General features: G+C 36.8%; 1 protein-coding gene across 2 annotated transcripts; it reads right to left on the bottom strand.

Moving 5' to 3' along the window:
* Positions 1-1,595: 1,595 nt before the first annotated feature.
* LOC102802520 (cytoplasmic polyadenylation element-binding protein 1-like) lies at positions 1,596-22,805 on the bottom strand. Of its 2 annotated transcripts, none has more exons than XM_085494784.1 (10): positions 22,668-22,805; positions 18,860-19,079; positions 15,754-16,178; positions 14,248-14,488; positions 13,418-13,531; positions 7,999-8,094; positions 6,539-6,666; positions 5,221-5,419; positions 3,862-3,956; positions 1,596-3,566 (listed from the first exon to the last, which is right to left on the bottom strand). In XM_085494784.1, exons 1-10 carry the CDS (start codon positions 22,680-22,682, stop codon positions 3,327-3,329), a joined length of 1,773 nt encoding a protein of 590 aa, XP_085350910.1. In that variant the 5' UTR covers positions 22,683-22,805; the 3' UTR covers positions 1,596-3,326. The 2 variants fall into 2 exon arrangements, with proteins under 2 accessions (XP_085350910.1, XP_006822079.1); XM_006822016.3 differs by having other exon boundaries at positions 8,005-8,094.
* Positions 22,806-23,321: the final 516 nt, after the last annotated feature.

Genomic DNA, 23,321 nt, shown 5'->3' with positions numbered 1-23,321 from the left:
TCCAGGGTTTGATTAATGTTTACAAAATATGCCACACATATCTGAAGCAATTACAATTAGTGTAGAAATTACGCTCTGCATATGATATACAAGTGTGGTCAGTTTACAATTAGCATAAAAACAAAGACTTGTGGTTTTACTAAAATAAAATAACCAGAAAAATGGATCGCATGATCTATAGTGATAACAAGCATTGGTAATTCATAGTCCCTGTTCAGTATTAGTCAATATAAATGTTCAGTACAAGAGACGTGTAGAAATGAAAGATCAATGTTTTTTTTAACACAAACACAGATTATAGATTGTGTAACTGTCAATATAGTACCTACGTGAAACTTCTGAACTATATCTTACAGAGGAAATAGCATGAAAGAAAAACGCAGCCAGTCTGGTATTGTTGTTAGAGTATCGAAATATGGCTTGCACTGTAACCTAATATGCAAGGTCATATGATCATACAAAGTTGGATTGAAAATGCCCCATTCAACTTTGAACTGCCAGTCAGCCATAATTAATCAAATCATAACGAAAATTGGCATGCATATGTAGGTCATCATACATTGTCTGTATGCAAAGTTTGAACGAGATCGGTCAAAGGGTGTCTGAGAAATGGCTTCGGACGGACACACGGAACCCAAATTAATAGTCCTAGTTTTCAGACATCGTCCGAATGGGGACTAAAAATGTATGATTTACGCCATCTTCAACTCACCATTATACTTGGCAGAACTTCCACTACAAACCTGTATTCATCTTTGACTAAATCAAGCAGCACATACTGCGACGAGTTTCCATGGGAGAAATTGTTGTCTCGTTTTTTTTTTTATGTCAGCGTAATCAAAGATGAAACCATACGACAAAATCTATTGGTTCATATTTGAAATTGACGAGACTTACAAGAATGCAGATTGATCAAACTCTCGGGCATCTCCAATCAAATCAAATAATTTAACAAAGGTCAAGTACAGCACAGGTTCACGAAGACTGCAGTGGTTTGCTTTGAAACCATGCGAACCTGACATGAATTTACATGAACTCCATGCCACTGATTATACAACTGCGGTACTGCTAGGCAGATTGCTCAAACTGGCATGTTGCGTACATGCAATACATCTGAATCTGTACTACCACGTTTACAGCAAGTCTCAGAAGTATTGGGGCAGCCAATTTGCAAACTCGCTAGCAAATTGGCTAACTGCTTGGGTTTTGACTAAACAGTTGGCTTTCGAATCTCGCTGGTGCCGACTCGTGGTCGCGTCCACTCTGGAAGTGTCTATCGCATTGGGGAACATAGTATGCTTTTACATAGCCTGGAGCATGTCTGGATTCCCCTGAATGGTTTGCTTTGCGAGGCCTGGGAATGGCCAGAGTCAGCTGGCACACAAGTGATAATATGATAAATGCGATTACTCCGATATTTACCATATGGGGTAGCCATCTTGAACACCGATTGAAACTAAACGAAGAGAAAAGTAGAGAAACAGTTTCCTATAAATCAGGGAGAAAATCTGCTGCCCCAATACTTTTGAGACTTGCTGTAAATAAAATCATGCCTCGTATACATTCACAGTTCTGACAAAATAATGAAGCGGATATTATTATGCTGCAACATTAACAAACTTTACTTTTAAGACAATAAGTTAAATGCATTAGGCAAGAGTGAATCTACAATATTGAAGGTAGTTCAAATACAACGTTATACCCTGGTAAGAGATGTCTGAACTAGAACTTCAAAAAGTCGACTTGACCTTTGAACTCCGTCATTTAAATATAGAGCACCAAAACGGTTCAGCCTCAAAATTGAATGAACATCAAGGTTTTTTTGTCTTTTCATTAAAATTTTCAACTACATATAAATTAACCATCTTTGTTTAAAGAATTGTACATTTCAAAAAAAACAAATTTCTCTCACCTAATCAAATGATACAATACTAGAGGAATAAAAAACTAGTGAACATTACAAAATGCCAAAAAAACAACTGGCAACAAATAACACGTCGTAGCTAAGTACGAATCTTAATTCAGCGTCGTATTTCATTTCCAGTCATAGTCGGTAAATCAGTCATGTGCAAACCCAAACTCAGATTTGTCAAGCAGACTGTTTTTCACATTTCTTTAAAGCACAAAACTTGCAAAAAAAATAGTATAAAGTTTCTGGTGACAACTTGCATTGCATTATGTAAATGTCCTGTCAAAAGAATTTTGTAAATATCACAGGATTATTTGTACCCCTAAAAAAAAAAAATGTAAAACCCATCAAAAAACTTTATATATAACCAGAAAATCTTTGAAGCGATTGGCAATGTCTCTTGATTTTTAGAGAAAGTAAAGAGTGTTTAAAAACTGTATAGTTATGATTCCAGTAGTCTAAAAGTTCAGGTTGTCTAGGTTATTGAATTGAAAAGCTTCATTTTAAAAATGTCTGCCATCAAGTAAACTTGCAAGAAATACTTTGGCATATTCCGACGTGTAAAGAATTCGGAACGAGACTGAAATACAATTTGCCATGAAGAAGTTAAAAAATACTGATGAAACAAAGGAACTATGGATTGTCTAAAAATGCAGTTTTGGGGCAATAATAATATTGTACGTGTGTAGCCAGTAAGAACTGCATAGAATTTCAATGGCATGCCCTCAGTAGTTTTATATCAACTTTAAAACCCTTCCTTTGCCCATCAATGTTAAGTCTTTTGGTCACAAATGTCACCTTCTGACCTTAAAATGAACCCTGACCTCCATGGCTTCAAGCCTTAAAATATAACATCACTTAAAACCTTTTATCTGTTTTGTTTTGTTATTTTAAAAGTATTCAAAATCAACTTTCTAGTAGCGTCATGTTTTCAATGACCCCCCGTTCAGCTGCTTGTGATTTCAAATCCCAGTAGAACGTTTTACAAATGCTAGTTTGTCATGGATGGAGTCCCATGTTTATCATGATTGCGCTAGTCCAGAAATTTTCCATCATAATCACTCTGAATAAATTGAAAGTTAACTAGAATTAAAAGTTACGGTATATCCCAGAATGCTTAGCTCACTTCACACAACTTATAGCACCTTTAAGAAATATATTTGCTGGTCACCCATAACAGAGACAACTTAGCACCATATTTCGGCAGACAAAAGTGTCCCATTTTTTTTTTTTTTTTTTCGTTCATTAATATAGTGATAAAATGATATTCCAGCAGGTTAAACATGGAGTTCTCTTGATCAGCATCAGACTGGCGATTTATGCATCATTCTTCGGCAACATCATTGGTTGCTAAGTGGATCATCCACCATCTGGAACTGGAGAAAGCACTTTTACCATCATGTCATGCCTTGCATATTCAGAGATCAGCTGTAGCATAGTTGGTCATGATAGTAGTTGCTGCTCCTGCACCACTCTCTCTGCTTTTGCTGTTGCGCATCAGAGGCTTGTGATTGCGAAGGGCATCGAGCGAATGGTGCCAAAGCCAACAGGATCTACAGTAGTACTTGAAACAGGTGATTTCACGGCAGAAAAAAGGACCAGGCTGAGTCTGACAAGAACTGCATAAAGAATCCTCTAAATAAGGATCAATTTGTACCTTTTAAAGAAAAGAAAAAAATTATAATTAACCATACAAGAGTCTGCCCAGCGACTACCCAATCCACACAAGGGTCTGCCCAGCAACTACCCAATCCACACAAGGGTCTGCCCAGCGACTACCCAATCAAAATGATACTAATGAATAGCAATGTAAAAGGTATAGTCAGTTGACTGAAATCTGACAAGTCTTTAAAAACCATTTGCAAACATTTAAATATTGGGATCTTGGTTCATTTACATTCGTAAATGCACACATGGTGTTGTACACTAACTTACCATACAGTGAAACTCACCTTCTTTGTAAATTTCGCAGTCTTTATTTCTACAAAGGCACCAGTCACAGCTTTCATAAAACTTTTATGGTTGTTAAAAGTTACACGTCCAGATCCTGCAAGGAAGAAAAAAAATTGTCAAATTTAACCACTGTTTGTAACATCGCCAACATCCACTGTAACATCACGTGTCTTGGGCATTTTTTAGTCAATCAAATGTCAATGAAAAACTAAAAAATAAACGACATCAGTATCTCTCGACACACTTTTACACAATTTATATACTAATTTGCATAATTAGATTTACAAAAATATTAACTTGCAGCCTCAAGAACACGCAGACTACACTGTTACAAGTACACATAAATTAAATTTTCAGCAATCTCAAAATTAACGAGCAGCCTCTGTTGGGATAGCTGTTAGCAATACAATTGCAAATCTAAGAGGTCCACCTAAGATACCTACATGTATAATATCAAAACTATCAGACTTGCTGTTTTCAAGTAGAAGTCAAAGATACCACTTTTTACCAAAAAATATTCATCAAATTTAAAGAATTAAAGATATCATCAGGAAATGAACAAATTTAAGAGTTGTCTACCCCAGTATACGCCAAGTATCAAAGCAATCTGACTCGTGATTTTCAAGATGAAGTCAAGAAAATTGAAAATTGACGTGGACGCCAATCAGAAACGATGGCGGCCAATCAATAATACGATTCGGTCCACTTGACGAAGTCAACAGTGGAGCTAAAAAGTCAGAATTAGCACTGTGGCAGTCAGGATAATGAACAAGCAGCCTCTTGGCTGAGATAGCTCCGCTGTTAGCATGGCACATTTCGATTAAAGAACTGAAGATATCATTATAAAATGAACAATATGTATAGCAATCTGACTTTTCAACAAGAAATCAAAAATATCACTGTTTACCAAAAATGACAAATATTCATCAAAATTAGATAATTGAAGATATCATCACGAAATGAACAAATCTGAGACAGGTCTACCCCAGGTACATACACACCAAGTATCAAAGCATTCAGGCTTGTAGTTTTCAAGAAGAAGTTGAAAAAGTAAAACACTGACGACGACGGACGCCGATGGACAATCACTCATGATAAGCTCCGCTCCACAAAGTTGACAGCGGAGCTAAAAAACAAAGTGCTGTGTCGGAACAATAATACTGTTTGTATCCAGGGGCGAACACGCATGCATACTATAATGCATCGTCTTCCTACCAGTTATGAAAATCACTTCAATTGTTGGCAGATTGACCGATTCCAAAACAAAGTTTTTCCAACAATGTCTTGAAAATGAATTCGATACCACAATTAATATACAAAGGTGAACATACTTTTAACAAATGAAATATACAACTCACCGATTGGATATTTATGCTTATCAGTATCGATGCCCGCATAGACAACACCCCCAAATAAGTCATTCATCATATGCGCTAATCCATCAGCTGTCAGCATACCATGTAAGGCCCCCACGAACACTGTCTTGCTCGGTTCCAAGCGCTGAGATGGATTGCGTACAGAGTTGCTGTCTGAAATAATCCATGGGATCACCTGGACCTACAGATAAAGCAATTCAAATGTTAAATCTATTCGCACAGACAATGAATGACAAAGCCTCTACACATCCAAGTTCATACGGACAACGTGGTCAGACAGATTGGAGAATATTTTATACAACATTTTTTGCTATTTGGTTTATTTAAGCTACTACCAGTTTCCTATTTCCAAGTTTTCCTGCACGTTTCTTATACTGTACTTCCGAGTATAAGCCCGGGGGCCTGAAAATGTAAAAATCGGGAAAATTAGGGGGTGGGCTTATACTCTAGGACCACCTCAGAAAAGACAATTTTTGGTGGGTTTAAAATTGTAACCGTCTTCCCAACCATGGGGAAATTATCCAAATTACATTTTTCATTCACAGTACTTGTCTGAGAAATATGTCTTTTTGAGAGAGAAAATGCAAAACGAGTCATTGTTTCTCCCTCCCGACACTTTTTACAATGAAGAAACGTGCATTTTATTAATACCGATTTTGATTTTTTTCCCCTAAAAGCTGTTGATTCACAATTAAACAGGTAAATCGAGGGTGGAGGAAGTATTTAAACCTTTTACAGTCGCAAACAAGTCGTGCCAAAGAATAGTTTGCTCATTCACGATAGTCTCAATGGATACGATGTTCAATGACCAGGTTTCACAACTTGACGATCGCATTTTTGGCATTTTAAAAATTACTACGGATTACTTTAAGTATTGCAACATCGGGGTTCATCCTGAGTAAATAACAGAATAGAAAATGTTCTGTATGCTCGCCAGTCATGCACTCTAAAATTAATGCAAGTTTTCTCTTAAAAGCAGGAACCAAACTACAGTACCAATACACCTTACATGGATATTTTAATAAATGTTGTCGACACCTGGTACAAACACCCTGGGCCAATACTCTGGAATGCCCTCACCTCTTTAAATATCTAAAAGCTTATACTCTTGAAAGGGCTTTTGCTTGGGAAGTACGGTATTCAATATTTAACTGGTGATGATGAAACACGTGAAAGGAGTGCGAAGAGTCCTGTTTTTTTTCATTTTAAACGATTTTGTAACATTTTATTGCTGTATACTGATAAATATGTCATTTCTAAAGATGCAATAAAACATAACAGACACAGGTGATTTTCTCACCTCTTTTGATCTCATTCTTCTGCTCGACAATTTGTAGTAATAATCTCCTCCGTTACTGAAATCGTGGGTACACGACTGCAACAGCGCCTTGACACACTTCTCATTCTCAAAGAGAATGTACACATACCCTAAGAAAATAAAAGAAAACTAATCAGATAATGTAAATTGTTTTTCATACACATCGCTCCACAATAACACGTTAGTTCAATAAGGCCAGACTTTAATCCTAGTTTTTATAAGGCAAATTTTTTTTTGATTTGTGTGATTCTCAAAGAATTGTAAGTGAGATCATTGATCGGAGAGAAGAAATGAACAAAAATTTTATTCCATGTATAATCTTGTTTCTCATCTGCGCGAGACTTTGATCATAATACTCCCACAAAAATACAACTTGGATTTGGTATGCGGCGGGCGGGGAAAAAAAAAAAGATAAAAATAATTTTTTTTAGTAATTTTTTGCACTTGCAATTCGGCGGGCGCGAGAAATTACTCTGAATTAAAATTTCATTTTTATTTCATTTTCGGCTCCAGTTCATTCGGCGGGTTCGCGAAACAAGGGATAATAAAAGTCTGGCCTAAATTGTGAACATGACAAATTTACCCTCTATTTTTAGTACAAGACAACATTCACTAATAAGGTACCATTGTGTTCAATGTATATACCAAATTTAAAAAAAAAAATCTATAGTAATTGCACTGTCAAGTTTCAGAAATGTATAAAGTTTTAAAATGAACAGTGACGGCAGAGATGCGACTTTGGAACAGTATTTGTTAAACAAAATGGTCGCCAGCAACTAACAAACAAACTATAGCTACTGGTTAGTAAACGAGCCGCGAGTGGCAAGTCCTCATTAGTTATCAAATTTAAGATAGTTTTAACGTAAATGTGTCAGATATGGATCCGAAGCCGACTCAATTATGATGATTTTTCAACAATAAAAAGAGTGACATTCAGTCATCTTGTACCAATGCATGCATGCACGCGTTAATCCATAAGCAGTCCGTTTTCGGACTAATTATAAAATGAAACTAGTCATAAATATCGGCATACATGACCAGAATATTCTACAAAAAGTTCACTAAATCAGCAATAGTTGGAGGAGAAGACATTTGTTTACCCAAAGCAATTAGCATAATTTGAAAATGATCAAATTGTGAAATAACATACGGTATTTATCGCAACTACAAAATTGCAGGTAACAATATTGACACGTTTTCATCACCAGTTCCCTCTTAGTCACAAATTAGTCCGGTTTAAAGCATTTTCCTTCAGACGATTGAAACAAATTTTGGCAAGAAAGTCTGGTGGTGAAAAGGTCAATTCAAGAGATGTGTCATCACAGCAGATAGCGACATTATTGCAATGGTGAACAAGAAACTATTTAGGTTGTGGGGGGAGGGGGTCAATGTAGTATCAGACTTGTGAACAGATACAAAGCTGATAAATTGGGAAAACTAACCCTTACCTTTGGGTGGATATCTTGGGTGTTTACCATCTTTCCCTGGCCATTCAATCTTGACATTACCGAATGGTTTAAAAGCATTCTGTAAACCCGCTGTAAAAAAATAACAAAATCATTGATTATAAGATGTCTAGCACAGTAGACAATGGAATTCACATTTCAAAAGCAGCAGTATTGGTATTCTAAAATTTATCTGTCCTCATCAAATATTCAAATCTTTAATTGGGTTAAACTGCATCAACAGTGATGCATCGCATTCAAACACTGTCACGTTTGCATCGCATACAGAATTATTATAGCACACATTTGGAATGGAATCCAGTCAATGTATGCAGATGTCCGTTTTAAATTGCGATCTCAGGCAGTCTTTTATTGTGTACTTCATATTTTATTAATGTTTACGTTTAATGTTTATTAGATATTGTTAGAAGAATTGCCTTCAAAAAAAAGTTGATATGTTCTATAATTTGAGATTTAAAGGGGTTAATTATTCACTGGGTTTTAATTTTGCTTATTTCACTGACTGGAAAATGAGTTAAATTAAAAACCCAGTGAATATGTGAAATTTAGCATAGAACACATTATCTAAATGATAAAACCAAGAATTTAAAACCCACTGAATATGCCTGAAATGGTAAATAGCGAAATTTAAACCAAGTGAAAATTAGTCATTTCACAGAATTTGCCGGGGCCACAATGTTCTAGTCAAGTATCATGGCCATGCGCCCCTTACCCTGGGGAGCAGACTCTCTGGCAACATTCTGATTGACCAGGAATCGCGTGTGGCCAGTCTTGAACTGTGACCTGTCTGACAGTAATTTTGGCCCCAAGGAAGCCATAGAATGCTCCATTGTAACTTAGAATTCTCAAAAACTCTCCACACCCTGGCAGGGAGAACCTTTTCTCCCCCACTTGGTGGCTCCACTGAATTGCAGTGCTCCCTCTTGCAGTTTTTCTCTAGAAAAACCCTTCCACTAATCAACAAGGATAAGATTGCGTGGCGGCAGTGACACATTGTTGAAATAGAACTCTGCCCGGGATATTGGAACAGACTATCACCTATATGAACAGCTCTACTAAAATGAGATAGCGCGACACGAGAAGATTTGGCTGCGAAGAATCTAGTTTCCATACACAGTCATTCAATTTATTCTGCGGCCATTTTGCAACAAAGATGAACCTGCTCTACATCAAGCCAAAGCCAATCACACTGTGCTGTTATTCCAGGCTGACATTAACAAACCATTTAAAAGCAACATATGGGAAACTAAAAGTTTAAATTTATCCACCAAATAGAAAATGCCACCAGAATATCAGTGGGAAAACAGCAGCCAAGAAAAAAAAATATTGGTAATTAATGTTTGGCAGAAAATTAAGGACGACCCAAAAATGAAGAAATCCTAGTTAAAAATTAAATGGAACAAGTCATTGTCAATGACACGTCCCCGTTCCGTTCATATTTGAGTGACATATACATTCAAAGCAGATCATGACCGAAATGCACCTGCATATGTACAACACATTGTGCTAAATCTGAACAAAATCCATCCATGCATGACTGAGATCCGGTTCTGGAATTGTGAAAATATGTGATTTTGATGCATTTTCGGCCTTAAAATGGCCATCATTCCGCTATTGTTAAGCAGATCATGAAACAAATGCACATATCTATTTGTGACATGATGTACCATGTGTGTGTGAAGTTTGAACTTGATCAATCCAAGCATGTCTCAGATACGGATCCAGAACTGAATTCTTTAAAACAAAATGGCCGCCAGTCGGCCATTTCGAACCCGATCCAAAAAAAAAAAATGACGTGCATCAAGGTCCTATTATGTTTAATGTATGTACCAAATTTGAACAAAATCCGTCCATGCATAACTGAGATCCGGGTCCGGAATGGTGAAAATGTGCGATTTTGATGCATTTTCGGCCTTAAAATGGCCGCTATTCGGCTATCGTTAATCGGATCATGAAAAAAATGCATGTGCATATGTCCCATATAAGGTGTGATGTATGAGTGAAGTTTGAACTTAATTGGTCCATGCATGTTCAAGATACAGGTGATCACGGACGCACGGACGCACACAGGGCAAAACATAAGTCCCCGTTTTCGGACTGCGTCCGAACGGGGACTAACAAACCAGAGCACAAGAGAGCAGACAACCACCTGCACAACATTGCGCCAGGAAGACTATAGGCCATCACCGACAATTTAGGAATGACATCTCCTGGAGAATAATGCCCCTTTGAATGACAGCAGGAATTGAAATAGAATTTTTTTCCCTGCATACACAATGTGCATGTTCAATTTGAAATTTACCTGCACTAACTTGTTGTGAAATGCATGGCCACCACTTTTAATGAATTTTACGGGTTCTCTATCAATGCGATCAAGAAAGAATTTGCTTTTTTTTAGTTGTCTTACAACATTGGTTGAACTTAATTTAGGCTTAGTGAATATAACTAGAAAATGTTGTGTTAATTTCTACATGCACATTGTACTTTGAGTTTACTTGCACTAGCTAACAATCTATGTGCATAGTGCACCAGAGTATTTCAACCCCTGGACAGTGACCAATTCAGATAACCTTTCTTGGAAGGTTAGCAAATTCTAGGGGTCTGACTTTCGAGACAATATAATTAATGAACTCTCGATTCTGACAAGATTTTCTTTAATTTAATATACATAAATACACCAGCAGTCGTGCTAATGTGATCGTCAAGGATTGGTAAAACGAACATGGTCAAGATTCTCACTTTGTACATTTTTTATTACAGTTTTTAAAAAAAAAATACTCATAAAATGACTTCAATAAAAATTGAATATTTGTATATATAATTTCCCCACTACAAACACAAATTTGTATATAGCTATAAATTGTTAATGTGCTAACATTTTTTTTTATATATAAAATGGAGAACTTTTGTGCATTTTATTCTTTCATTTTTTTTTCTCCAATTCTGTATTTCAATACAATGCTAAATATAAAACTGAAATTTAAAATGTTGTTCATGCAATCTTTGCATGTGCATGTTATATATATTTAGATGCAATTTTCTTTTCACAAATATACGCATTTATTTTGTCGTTTTATTTGGTCTTGTCATGCGTTAGTGGCCGCCAAACAAGGCCCTGAAATGCAAATGTTTCAATAAAACCCCCGTGAAGACTTTGGAATTGAGAAAACTTGAAAGGGTAAACTGTCGAAATGGTACTTTATTTTAGACACTAAGCAAGATTAAAGTATTGCAATATTGACCCAACATAACAGCATGCACATAACAGGAAATAGATTTGTGATTGATTCAACCAATCATTTACCAGCTGTTCACACAGCACAAATTTTTCACCCCAGATGTAGTCATTCAGTCATTACCGCAAATTCTTCAAAATTCATCAAAATATATGGGGCGAAAAAAATTGAACGAAAACAAAATGCAGTCTTTAATTGTTTTGCAAAACAAGTATAGATTAAGGTTTTTATGCTGCAAGCGCATTTTGAGCAATCTGTTGTAAAAATGTTGACCCAATCAAGAGACTATTTCTCATTTGTCTTGCGTAGTTCTGAGTGCAAGATGGTAAACCTGTTAAGGATGGACACTGCTAAAAATTTATATAAAAACAATTTTAACCCAGCAAAATTTTCTATTAAAATGAATGGCAAATATTCATACCTGCAAGTGTGTTTTATAAGTTAGTCAGTCATATTTCGAGTCAAATGAATTCATAGTAGTTGTAAATGCTGGTGCATTTAGGGACATCCAATATAGTTAAACAATAATGTACTCCCCAGTGGCTCATAATGAATGAAAGCACACTTAGCACAACATAATGTGTGAAGCGTAGCCGAGCACATTATGGAGTGCAAAGGGTGCTACCATTCATATGCATGGTACAGGGCCTTGATGCTCAAACAATGACATACATTATCGCAAATAATCTGTGGCAATGACGTCATAAAATTCACTGGTATTGACAATGCTATAATATAATTATGCATAATGTTACATGACTATATATGGTCAGATATGCAAATCATGCCTCTTCTCCAGTGCCTTCTATAGGCCTGGTTGCATGCATTTATCTGCTACAGTTCTAAGGAATTTCAATTATGCATCTTAATAAGATCACACAACCCCTTTCATTGATTTGAAAATGAAATTTCAATTTGAAAGTTTTAAGAGACAATTCTCAATATTAATGGTTGCTTATTCAGTATACAGTGCATACATGGGCCCTACCCCTTTCCCATGATACAAAATGCACATCAAATCTGTGGACCCATGTACCAAATTTAACTGAAATCCGGTGATTATTGTAAAGCAAGAGAAATTGGCCAATTAATATGCAAATTAGGTCATTAATATGCATGGGGATTTCAATCAAACAACTAAACTTGTTTGTGCAATATCCCAGGACATCTATGTACCCATTTTCATTGAAATCTGTTTAATAGAACACAAGAAAATTGTAAAAATGCTATAATTAGCCTATTTAAACAAAAACCTAAACAAATATGCACATTAGCTCAGATCATCTATGCATCAAGTTTCATCAAAAACCAACATGTGGTTATTGAGATATCACTGCAACAGACTCGTGTATACATACACTAACTGCAAAGACCTCCATTGTTTGCTTTGCATGCTGGAGTCAGAAATAGAGTGCATTAAAACTTGTGGTTTCCATAGCGTTAAAATACTGCTCTAGGGTCCATTTGAATTGAAAAATGGATCAAAATATTAACAACTGAGGTTCACATCGCAAACTAGTTTTGGCAGTCAGAAAAAAAATTTTTGCAAATAAATTCAATTAAGAACTGTATTCACTTCCAGCATTTCTGTGACTGTATGTACAAAATACTAAAAAATATTAACCCTAGAATTGACTAGATAATCTATAAAAAAAATTGAACACATGAAATTAAATACTTTTCTGCAACAGCTGTTGCCTACAGATGACCTCATTCTCATCAACATAGAGTATAAAACAGATATAGTATTCATTCAGATATCACAGCAGAGATGGTGGTGCGAATTTTTTTTGTTTTGGGGGAGAGGGGGGTAGGCCGTCTCCTGCTGGAAGTAATGTGCTCCTGCTGGAGGTCATGTGCTCCTTCACTACTCATTTATGTGCAATTTTATAAAAAAAAACATTAAGACTAAACATAACCAGTTGACCGGATCGGACCGGACCATCTATACGGGCATCTGAATGCAAATAAACTACGTTTGCCCCGATTCACATCAGTGAGTTGATAATTGCATCATCGTATAACCAAGGGTTGCAACATCTGGTGCAACACTCACCTATAAATGACTCATCCCTGGGTAGGAATTTAACCGAGAACTCTTAGCAGAGCAAGAGTCTAGGGTTCACCAACCAGTCCCATGGGGGGTCGGATGTACTCACCTTCAGTAATGTCCCATGGTACACCACCAAGGAAGACTTTGCAAGAGTAGGTGGGATTTTTATGTTGTCTGCTTGGCAAGTGACCACTCCAGGTGTAGCTTGGCTCACACATAGCTAGAGACAGAATAAATAAAATAATTTTATAGTTTCCTTATGTGGACGGATAGTGGGTATTGTAATATTGTTGTTGATAATATCTACTAGAGTCTTGAATACTGAATGAAAAAAAGTTTTTTGTTTTGCATGGCGTGATAAAATGCCTAACCGAGCTGACACAAAACATTTGCATGTGCAATCGTGATGGTCAGAATTAGCTAGCATTGAATAATTCACTGACAACTGCCTTTATTTAATCCAATCATGAACCGTACAGTATGATGCACATTGTTAGAAATCTCGGTTGTAAACTTTGAATTAAATTTTAAATTCTTGAATGGTGGAAATATTAGACCGTTGGGCAGGAGGTAAACCTATAAGAACTAAAGTACACGATGGGCTGTAATCTGTTGTTGATTTTAGTTGGCAGACAGTTATAAAAAGTATGCCGACTGGATGCCACCAGCCGCACCTACACAACCGATTATATTCATTTATAAATCTCACCTCAATCCCATTTTTTACAATGAATACAGACCAACAGCATGAATTGGATAGACAGATACTGTTAACCATCTGTTTTTTTCATCACTAGAGACTCATGATTGCATGACGACATTAGTTTCATAGGACTATATTCTTTATGCCACCCACAAAGTTTCCAAAATTTACGAAAACCTGTCTATAGCGATAGCGTAATTAAAGCGATTCAGTGGTCTTTACAGCAATATTACCTGCAGCTTGTCTTGACTGCTTTGCCAACTGTTCAATACCATAGGGATCTGGAAAGAGGAGCGAGTCTAAACCAGTCCAACGTCGATCTGATAGCAAGCCAGCGACAACAGAGGTATCATCATAGGCAAGGTCGTCTTGTCTTGGTGCACGTCTTGGTTGAGGTCTTCTTATCACTTCACTCTGAGTTGGAGTTTGACATTGACTTTGAAGTCTTGCTTGGTTATCAATATTCAAAGTCCTCTGTTTATATAAAAAAAAAAAAAAAAAAGTTGTCCAACTCATGTTTGATAAGGAACTAGTTAATTAGGCAAATTTTAACAGGGATTGCGTTAACCAATATTTTGCTTCCCGGACTCCAATCAATCAATCAATCAATCAATCAATTATTGAAGTGGGCCCGATTTGAGTGCTGGTCGCTATTTAATATTCACGAGATAATTAATATATTCACGAGATAATTAATATATTCACGAGATAATTAATATATTCACGAGATAATTAATATATTCACGAGATAATTAATATATTCACGAGATAATTAATATTCATTTTTCCATTCTACTAGCTAGGATTTAACTACTTTATTTTAACTTTTATTTTAAATTTCAATGTAAAATTAATCTGCTTTGATAAAAGTGAAAAAATATATACACTTTATTTTCGTAATCATGTCTAAAATACGTATTTTGAGACATTAACCTCTGACCTGGCAGCCATTTTTTTGTCATAATATGTCGTCTGTTACGGCCAAAGTGGAAACAAGAATTTAATTGTTTTCTTTTCCAATGGAATGCTGGTAAATCAAATTAATAGTGAGAAATAAGTATTCCTTGTATTGCTGACTGAATATCGCTTATGAATTTAATTTTATGAACGAGTCATGTAGCCAAAGACATTGATGAATGTTACTACACTCGAAGTGCAGATTAAACTAACGGCACTTGACGCATCGCTGCCTGTGAAGTGAGCAAGTTATTGTTCAACTCGACAAATCCCACCCAACTAAACTTGCAATGGTAATCCTTCAGTTTATTTATCGTCGTCGTCGTCGTCGTCGTCACTTTCATTATCTTGATGTACGACTTATTCCGATCTGGTTCGTTTGTTAAACTAACAGAATGTCAATCTGAGGTTAAAACAAAAACACATAAGGACGATGTCACATGTGTACGTTGATTTTGTCTTCTTGCATTAAAGTTTTATTGAGTGTTAATTTTTTGCATTGTGTTGTGTGTTAAAACCAACAAAGACGATAGAACGATTATTCAGTGATATCCTGTGTCTATCAAATAGAATAGTGCCAATCGCCAACATTTTTTCCCCTGGTCGGAAATTCTGAGTGCCGGTCGCGGCAAGTAACCCTCAAACACTAGTCAATTTACTATCATGCATCTGGTAATGCATAGTGATTGGTCAACTTTTACCACCACCACCACCCAACAAATGTGCAAAATATTTAAATAATATGATACCAGTATTCAATGGGTTAAATGTGCAACACCTACCATGAGATCTGACAGTCCATCAACCATCGATTCCGAGCCACCAGAGCTGACACCACTAGTATCTGAATCACAGGGACTTGTGCTGCGCAGACGATCTTTAGCTCTGAAGCCAGGATCCCAGAATGGTTGAGGAGATGGAGGGGATGGGGATCCAAACGAGCTAGTTGACATACTGCTATCGGCATCTAGATGTTGACAGTTGACGTAGTAGTCAAGTGGAAGGCCAGCTCCACTGAATAGACTGTCTAGTTTGCTGTTATCTTGGGAGTACACATTGGGAACGCTGGGTTTGGGGCAGGCACTGGTATTAATTGGTGGGTTGGTCTGATAGGGTTGCATGGACGCCGAAGTTACCATTGGAAAGGCATCCACAGAAAATGGTGAGTGTGAATTCGCCAAATTTAACATCTTCATAATGTTGCAGTCTGGGAAGTGAAAGACAAACCATTGTTAGTCCCCGTGAACCAATTTTATGTGCACTAACACATTTTATGCCTGGCCTATTTTTTTTTAAAAACAAAATTCAAAAGAAGTGTCCAAAAACAAACAAGAACACTTGCAAAGAGAAAATTAACCATTTTAAAGTAATGGTGCGACAGTAATCAGGAACATTATACCTTGAGAATTTAATTTAATCACAATACCTCACTCAGCTTTTATAAAATGTTAATAAGAATATTTTCTTTTTTAAATATATTTCGTACCAGGCAAGTTCCCAATATTAAATGTGACACAGATACACAAAAATCTATTGTAATGTCATTATATGGCAATTTAATGTACCATACCAGTGACAACCACTAATCAAGCACCTGCTGACTGAATTTCTCATATGGATATCAAAACTAGTCGTAAAGCACCATTTGAGGACAAGGCTATGGATGCAAAGGACAGACCCACACAATTTCCCATACCAACATCGTCCATAATATGGCATGTTCATGATGAAGGTTCAATGCTTTTGTGTTTTTATAATAAAATTTGTCACTAATCATTTCAACCCCCTCCTTCCAGATCTACAATGTAACCCATTACGTCCCGGCTTGGGACACAATTTAAATAATGCAAAAATCAATAATTCATCATGCAAGATATTAATGCTCAAAAAATGAAATTAACCCAGGCTTGTCTGCAAAACTTGACATCTTGACCTTAATAATAATACATATATCTTCTAATTTTGAACAAAAATAAATCAAGGAATGTCTAAGAAATTATGGCAGACTGAATCCACAACAAAGTCTGTTTTTAGATTCCCAAAATTAAACCATTCAAATATCTTAAATGTTTCAAATGCTAGTATTTACAAATATTTCATCAGCTTTAAAGTGCATTGCACTATTAAACAAGAGCAAGTCGCTTGATATCAGGCCACTGACAAAATGTGCTTCAAAATAAATTAAGTTTATCAAAATTTTGTTAATTTATTATACATCCATCGTGGGACCCTCGAGACATACACAACTATAAAAACATTTAACAAAACGTGCACTGCGCAGTAACTGCGACACTGCAATAATAGAACACTGAATAATGTAATAAATATTTATCTGAAAATGTAGCACTACTGTCAGTCGAACCTGAAAATGATTAAGCAATGAAACAAGTTGATGCCAGACATTCAGTCATACAAACTACTGAAAAGCTAAAATAAGTTCACAAAATCTATATATACGGTATTACTGATCAGGATTCTAGATATGGAATTCTAGTTGGTTAATACTCCTTCACATTTAACTAGGCCACACTGAGCTAGAAATTGATAAGCTACTTAATTGTGTCATGCATGGCTTCATTGAAATTTGACATGAATATTATTAGTGAGGTACATTTGTTGTTTTATTTATACACCGAAGTCAACAAGACCATGCATGTTATCATTTATAGACAAAGATTGATTAACTTCAACTGCAGTTTGCTCATTGAGTGAGCTTGTGACGAGACTTTGGGAACTCAATGTGATGCACCAGTGCTTCACAGAGTGGTGAGGCACCTGCCAGCCTAGCCAATCAAATGTTTTTGTTTGATTTAATATAATCTAAATGTTTTCAAATGAAAACAGTTCACAGGTATACATGGGTTTGACAACATCAGTATATACTCTTGGCAAAACAAAGGCATTCCCTCAACATTTATAATTTTCAACAACTGTCATACTAGTCAAACAATTGGAAATTTTTTTCTTTTTTTAAATTGTGAAATTTATGAATATTTATAAAGATAAAGGGAATGCCTTTGTTGCACAAGAGCAGCCACAAGGTTTGAAACTAGTCACATAATATGTAGCAATGTCATTGAACAGTCTAATGTAACATTGCTTGGCAACAAAGCAACTTTTTTTGCAACATAAAACTGCACAAAATTATTCCAATATAGAGCCGTCTTGAAACAATAGATCCCTTTTACAGTGGTGCTAGTCTAAATATATTTGGCTCAGACAAATATGACTGGATGACCTATCAACAAAGAAATCCTGGTATCGAAAACATTGCATGAATGAATCTCTCGATTATAATAATATGAAGCCGTAAAAAGTCAGTTTTAAAAGCAGTTTAAACTAGCTCTATAATTTTACAACACATTGTCAATGAATGTAGTAAGATTACAATTGTATTTCCATTCGGGACAATACTACAAGTACCTGCTGCATACAAATACTGTTTATTTTAATTTTTTTTTTAATTTGTAATTAAAAGTCCAACAATGTATCTGACAATACAGTGGTCTAGAATAAAGAATCTCAATTTTACCTTTCAACTTTTGAGGCCACTGACATTAAAGAAAATAAACGCTTTTTAACCTCTTTATAACAATAACATACCAGTATTTCATTTTCGGATGATTTGATTACTAGATTTACGTCTTTAAAAACCTGTTGGTGAATATTTGCTACGTTGCGTTGCGTTTTTGAGCGAGACTGAAAATACGTATATGCGACATTGCTTTAAAATGTATTCATGTCACAGTCAGAGCGGCGTGTCGATCTCATGGCCAGACACAATAATTCTTCCCACCCATCAGAGAGCAATAAAATGAGTTTTCATTTTAAATGACAATGTAAAACCAACTAACTTCGACACATAACTGAAAGAAAAAAATATCTTACCGTCGCGATAGTCTCGTCCACTGCGGGAGAGCTGTTCGCTGCCAAACTTAGGCGGAGGACTCGCACAGATTCCAGACAAGTTTAGCGAGTTGTCCAGAATTGCATTGATTCTATGGAAGAGGTCCGTGTTGCCACAATGCAATGGGTTTGCACCCATGTGTGGTGCAGTCAATGGAATCTCTCCGAGATAATCGTCTCCGCGACAATCCTGTGAAAAGCCCTGTGGTATTGGAATATTCAAAAATAAGCCATGATTAGAAGAAAATGGCTAAAACATGGCACAGGTTTTGCTCAGTGTTATAGACTAAAATACATTGGCATCATTATCACGTGCTAATTCTCATCCTACAGACTACGCAGGACAGACACAACCATTTTTCATGTGGGGGTTGATAAATTGCGATATCTTTGCCAGTTCGTTTTTGCAATTTGTTCAGATAATTGTTTCATTTCATTCGATATTAAATGCTTGTTTAATCTTCGCGACTTAGTTCATATACTACAACGACTACGATGGACGGAACTAATTATTGCTCAAATTCTGAAATACGGCCGCGAAAAAAATCGATTGTCCCACTTTTGCTCATTGGGCTTCCCCAACTCGCTGAGAACTTTAAAATCGAAAAGTACTGTTTTGCGTCTTTCTGCTCAGCATGTGATTTCAGTTTTTCGAAAAAGTGGAAAATAATGCGATTTTAGCAACGTTTAGGTATACTTGCACATTTAGGCAACTGTGCACGATAAAGAGTATGTATAGAATGTTCCTTTTCCGCGGGTAATAGAAATATGCGCCTATTTCACACGTGTTCAATGTAGGTCAGGCTTGTCAACCTGACGGTGGGCCCGGGCGGATAGGGAATATTTCATAAACTAAATAGCGTGGTATATTAACTCTTAGGGACATAAACGAGTGTTCACTAGAGTCGCTGTTGTAAACATCGTTAATGCATTTGTTCAAAATAAGTTAGTTCGTCGCAGCTCAGTGTCCAACCGATATGCGACATTTTGTGAGATTAGCATCCCTAACCCGAAAAAGTCTAAATTGTAGCTAATTTAACATATTGCTTCATTTGTATCAAGTTTGAACCTTGAAGTCTGCTTTCTGGGTCTGTTGAGTTGGCAGTGTGCAATTTTTACCCTCTACTAAATCACAGTACTGATTTGATTGCATTAAAGCGTGGTGGTCGTTCCCAGCTCGTTTTCGAATTTCATGTAAATAAACAATGTATTTTACACGCGTTGTATAGTCGCTACGAGTCCCATATCGAATAGGGCGCGGCACGACGACTGCCGCCCTTTAATTTTTGTGTTTAGTGCCTGATATCACCGGGTAATTTAGTGTTGTGAGGCGTATTTGGAGATGTCAAGTTTTCTGCACCGTGACACTGATTGGGATCTGGTACAACTACAAGATCTGAAAATGGATATTTGACTGGAAACTACTTTCCTATGATTAACGACATTTTTGTCACCAACGGGAGGGGTGGTACTGGTGTCAAGCAGCAAACTCATTTTGAGATTCGGGTTCTAATTTGTAACCTTGTTGCAATGAAAAATATCACATTTTAATTGGGTTAAAGCAGTCGCGTCGCGGCGCGTCGTGTTCGATTTATGTAGCGATCTACTTCTAGTGACGAATACAACTCGCGTAAAATGCTTTGTTTACGTGAAATTCGAACACGCGCTGTGCTACGACTGTAGCGCTTAGTGGGGTCGGGTGGGTGGGGCGCTTGAAAAAATATATATATTACAAAATTTTCGTCTCGGATAAATTTTTTTTTCCCTCTCCACTTTAGTTTATGCAATCTTGATTGTGCCTGCTATTCGGATTCAAACGAAGTTGACTTCTAAATTGCGAGAGTGGTGGTCTAATACCCCGCCAATCCTACTTACTAGTATTTAGAATACAAGACAAATACATACATAATTGTTATATACATCTCAACATTAACTGATAAATGAACGAACATGCAGGGGAAAATAAGCTGGCAATGAACACGAGGGATAACTTCATCCTTTTCATTAACAAAAAAAAATAAAACGCGCTAAAATAATCAGTAGAGTTGGATCAAATACAATACTGGCCAATACTAAATTGATTCGTCGTGCCGCGTCCTGTTCGATATGAAAACCATATCGACGCATACAACGCGTCTTAAACACATTGTTTACGCGAAAGTCGCGTTGGGCGACAACTGTAGCATTTTAAGAGGAAAAAAAAACATCTTGTCCGCCAGCATGACCTGAATGTCTATCCCTAGAGGAATTGGCACGGAATAAGGGGCCGACTATTATAAGCTCGGGGTCCTACAAACGACGACAAATCTTACATGGAAATGATAGACTGGGCCATTATTCGAAAGTTAAAAAAAGCACCAAAAAAATTTCTATTGGATTGTTCGTGAGAAACATGCCATTCGAAATTCGAAAAACAAACCGTGACGTTTGAAGAAATGAGAGAGAGTTATATGAAATCGAATGCAAAAACAGGACAGACAATGGCCGTAGCGTGGCGTGGTATTCGACAAACTTGAATGGAAAGTTTTTTTGGGGGGGGAGGGGTCACGCCAAATAATATGCTATACACATTTGGTGCTCAATTTTGCTGAACTGAACATCTCAAGGTACTGATCTAAATCATTCAATTTTTGTAGCAGGCGTTCGGTCCGCGCCTTTCGCACATTATGCGAGATCTCGCAGTGCACGTCAGAAAACTAATCATTCAGATATTGGTTTCGAGAGTTTATTTCGTCTCGTATGCATTGTGACTAATTTATCTAGATTACAAAAAATATATAAAATAGAAGTTTCTGGAAAGTGTCGATTCAATCACAGTCCCTCTATCAGACTGACTGTGGCTCAACGTTGCATTCCTACTAATTGGTATGCAGAACCCCCCACCCCACTAGGGCCAAGGACCACACGCGCCTTCTATTTTCCAACAGTTCGTAAGAGATCTTATTCAACGGAATCCGGTAGTTTAAAATGTATAGGCGCGTCACACAAAAAAATAATGTAAAGTTGCTTACGAAAACAAAAATTGACTGATTTGGCGATTTAATGGATACAACTACCGTCAGCACAGAGCTACGGTGCAGTGTTCTAATATTTCTGGATTTGTCGCAAAGCCCAATTTACATGGTAATAACAATCAGTGGAAATAGTTAGCATGCAATACAAAATAGTGTTCGACATTGGCCCACATGACTTGTACAATCGTTGTAGGATGTATTGTTTACGTGAAATATTAACGCTACAGTACAGTGTCTGTGTTCGAATAAGACGATCAGCCAGTTACTGTTAGATGTTGCGATGACGTCATACAAAATTAGTTAATGGAGGGTGCAAGTTTCATTGCTTGATTTTATGCCGAATATCCACGGCCACTCGTTTGAATTCAGTAAGTGTTTTTCACGCGTTGTATACGTCAGTGGGGGGGGGGGGGCTATATCAAACAACACGCGGTGTGGCGACTATGCTACTTCAAGTTCTACTAATGAATTGGATGACATTTTCAGGAGGAAAATAAAAATATTTTATTTCTTTAACAGCGATTGTCTTAGCTTCGCTGACCAGGTCCCAAATTAACAACTAGTAAGTTATCCCGGAACATGTTGGGGACAAACATTAGAGATAGCTTCGACCCGTCCACATATAAAGCCGGACCATGGAGGTAACCTCCATGGCCGGACGTAGTTGGGAACTGCGAGCACTGCTGCCAGGCAATTTGTCCTTTTCACCATCGATCGATTTACATTGGCGTTAAAGTGGGTAGAAGACAGACAACCAGTAAAGAAGACGGACAAACCTTCTGTACCGGCATGATGCTATAATACCAGGTGATTTGCTTCCCCCTGAGGACGGACGAAAGATCAGTAATACACAACGCCTTTGTTACAGACAGTTTCTCCTCTTGAGTGCTGTCGACAAAATCTGAGCTGAGTTTGGTTTGATGTCAACAGGTTACCATTCACTATATATAGTGTAAATGCCAACATCGCAATTTGAATATTACGAGTCCAGGTGATGTACTATGTCAATAGCCACTACTGTCCGCAATGTGCAAATTAGGTGTTATCTTGCATATTTAGAGTTAAAATTATGTAGCGTGTTAGTTTGAGAATGTGTTCGTCATGCATTAGATGAAAGTGTCAACAATCGCAGACATAATCCACCATAATCGTGCACGTTCAATCGTCTATAAATCTAGTACATACATTGTTTGAGAAAATTGTACGTGGTTTCCATGGCAACCAGACACTCACGGGAGTGTCTATTTTTCAGAGAGTACTAGTATTCTGACTAGTTATTATATCAACTGTCATCAGTCATCAATTAATTAAACGATATTACAGCCCTGCTGTAGAATTCAGAATATTCGTCAACTAATTTTGATTATGCTATTCTTCCGCTTTGCGAGTCGTCGTATGTGCGCTTAATGCATAAGTAAGGTAAAAAAAAT

The sequence above is a fragment of the Saccoglossus kowalevskii genome, chromosome 21, assembly GCF_978046115.1.
Source record: "Saccoglossus kowalevskii chromosome 21, keSacKowa6.1, whole genome shotgun sequence".
NCBI classification, from domain to species: domain Eukaryota; kingdom Metazoa; phylum Hemichordata; class Enteropneusta; family Harrimaniidae; genus Saccoglossus; species Saccoglossus kowalevskii.
Note: the sequence above shows the minus strand (reverse complement) of the source record. Positions and strands in the feature narration are given on the sequence as shown.

Coding starts and splice junctions, on each gene's coding strand:
- LOC102802520 (XM_085494784.1), bottom strand. Junction 5,420..6,538: donor GAAGAATGAGATCAAAAGAG/GTGAGAAAATCA, acceptor CTTTATCTGTAG/GTCCAGGTGATCCCATGGAT. Junction 3,957..5,220: donor TAAGCATAAATATCCAATCG/GTGAGTTGTATA, acceptor TCTTCCTTGCAG/GATCTGGACGTGTAACTTTT.